Here is a 2,231-nt window from a genome sequence, read left to right as displayed (position 1 = left end):
GTGACCATCTGTATTTAATGTGATGTTGCTGTTTGCTATGCCAGCTCCCGGGCAGCAACAATTACTTCTTATTCTCAACGCAAATGTCATGAAGAGTTTTAGCACAATGTGGCGGACAATCAAAACAAACGTGGTAGTTTACACCTCTACTATTTTGCAGTAAATGTTATCCCCACTGCTTTTGGAAATGAGGTTGTTCCCCACAGCACTTCAAAACTACAAAGCAAACACACCGTGGTCAATGTAAATATAAAAACGCCTCAAACGTGAGCACAACGTGAGTTTTGCCACCTCGGCAACGTAACGCGACCCTCTTCGAATACTGTTCTTTTAGTGCAATTTGATTAGATTGTTGAAATGACTGCACGTGTTGCATCATTCCCTTTTCAAACGCATGGTATGGTAGTGTGTCAAGTTGAGGGCTCACTTCTTTTGTTTTACTGAGAGTGGCTGACAGGTTGCGGTCCTTTGGTCAGGGTGATGAGGAGAGGATAGTGGATGTCCTCATCGTAAGCTTCTTTTCCCTCTCTCTGCATCTGAAATGCACACATGAAGAACAGAAGAAATTGAAAATACATTGAACAGGATCAACAGAAACATTAGATCGAGGTAGTTGTAAAAAAAACATCTCAAATTCTAATAATCTGGCGTCTCTTTAACCTGCAATGGCTGTGCATGTGTGTTACATTTTCTAATGATTTACGAGAGATTAAATGAGCTTAGTCTGTCAACAGAATGTGTGTATTTTTATTAGTGAGTCAATTATTTAATTTATTTAATAAAATATTTTTGGTTGATAGTGGTAAAAAAAAAATCATAAAATGTTAAAAATGTATAATATAAATGCAACAAGGACAGGAGCAAATTCTGATCTTTGAGGAACTAGAACAAAATAGTTAGTCAGTAGTACGTGCACACGTGAATCATCAAAGCTGTTGAAGTTAAGTCAGTGAAACAACAGCACACACGCACGCACACTCTCACATGAGCAGACTCACTAAACTCACTTTCATAAGTCTCTGATAATTTGGCGAGATGCTGAGCGAGCTGATTAGTGGGTGCGTGCCCAAACTGCCAAGTGTGCTTAAAAGGGCACGGAGCGGGCACAACATGGACACCTCACAATGCAGAGTGTGTGTGTGTGAGTGTGTGAGTTCTTGTACGTGTGAGGACCAAACAAATGCATATAAGGAGTGAGGACATTTTGAACTGAGCAAACAAAAATGAACCACAAAATCAAAATACGCAAATTGTAAATAGAATATCGACTTAATCATTCAAAATGATTGTATTTTATTTGTTTGAAAATCGGAATTTCACTTGCTGATTTTGCGTATGCGCTCCAAACTTGGTCTTTGCACTCCCTGGCTTTTTGTTTGCGGTTCTGATCATGGGCGGGGCTAAGGATGATGCCTGCTGATTGGACACGGGCTTGGTGTCACTGTCAGTCTGGAACTCCTTCCCCATGTTTTCCCTTGCCTATATCCCACAAGTTACTTCAAATAATTGTAAATGTAAAATATGTAATAATTCAGATAATTGTAAGTATCTAACATTTGTCGGACTATCTTTAAGATATTACAAAGGGGGTTCCAGACGGACAGTGACTAATTCCGTATTAAATAAGTTGCAAGGGCCACTTGTCAAACAATCCTTTGTGAGGACATTTGGACTGGTCAACACAACTTCAACTTTTCGAGGATTAAATACTGGTTTTAGGGTAGGGCATTTAGTTATGTTGGTTAAATTAAGGGGTTTGGGAATGCATTATGTCTATAAGTGTCCACAAAAAGAATGCAAAACCAGCATGTGTGCGTGTGTGTGTGTGTGTGTGTGTGTGTGTGTGTGTGTGTGTGTGTGTGTGTGTGTGTGTGTGTGTGTGTGTGTGTGTGTGTGTGTGTGTGTGTTGTGAGAACAGCATAGTGCACAACTGTGTGAAAAGGTTTCCTCACAACAAACAGAAACTCAAGCTGACCCTAACTTCACTCCCTAAGTGCTACGCCACAATCTCCCATCCAACCTAAATCTACCAATATCACAAGCTCATTCGCAGACTCTGGGCAGTTTTCCCAACAGATTAGGTGATTTGCTCGCACTCATGTCACGGCGAGTTTAAAGTTGTTCCTGTTTTCACCAATAAAATTCAGAATTAGATATCTGCTGTTAAGTGTCCTAAATATAGTGTAGCGTTAAAAACCGTGGTTGTGATGGATAACACCGTCATCAGTAGA

General features: G+C 40.1%; 1 protein-coding gene across 1 annotated transcript in view; it reads right to left on the bottom strand.

Annotated features, from left to right (window-relative positions):
• Positions 1–317: 317 nt before the first annotated feature.
• The window catches only part of camkmt (calmodulin-lysine N-methyltransferase), a gene marked incomplete at its 5' end in the record, with an annotated part of 96,304 nt that continues 94,390 nt past the window's right edge, over positions 318–2,231 (bottom strand). Inside the window, one exon of the mRNA XM_083897182.1 lies at positions 318–536. Within this exon, the coding sequence (XP_083753308.1) occupies positions 438–536 (99 nt within the window). The 3' untranslated portion in view covers positions 318–437. The remainder of the gene's footprint in view (positions 537–2,231) is intronic.

This window comes from Microchirus variegatus (assembly GCF_963457635.1).
Source record: "Microchirus variegatus genome assembly, chromosome: 11".
NCBI classification, from domain to species: Eukaryota; Metazoa; Chordata; class Actinopteri; order Pleuronectiformes; family Soleidae; genus Microchirus; species Microchirus variegatus.
Note: the sequence above shows the minus strand (reverse complement) of the source record. Positions and strands in the feature narration are given on the sequence as shown.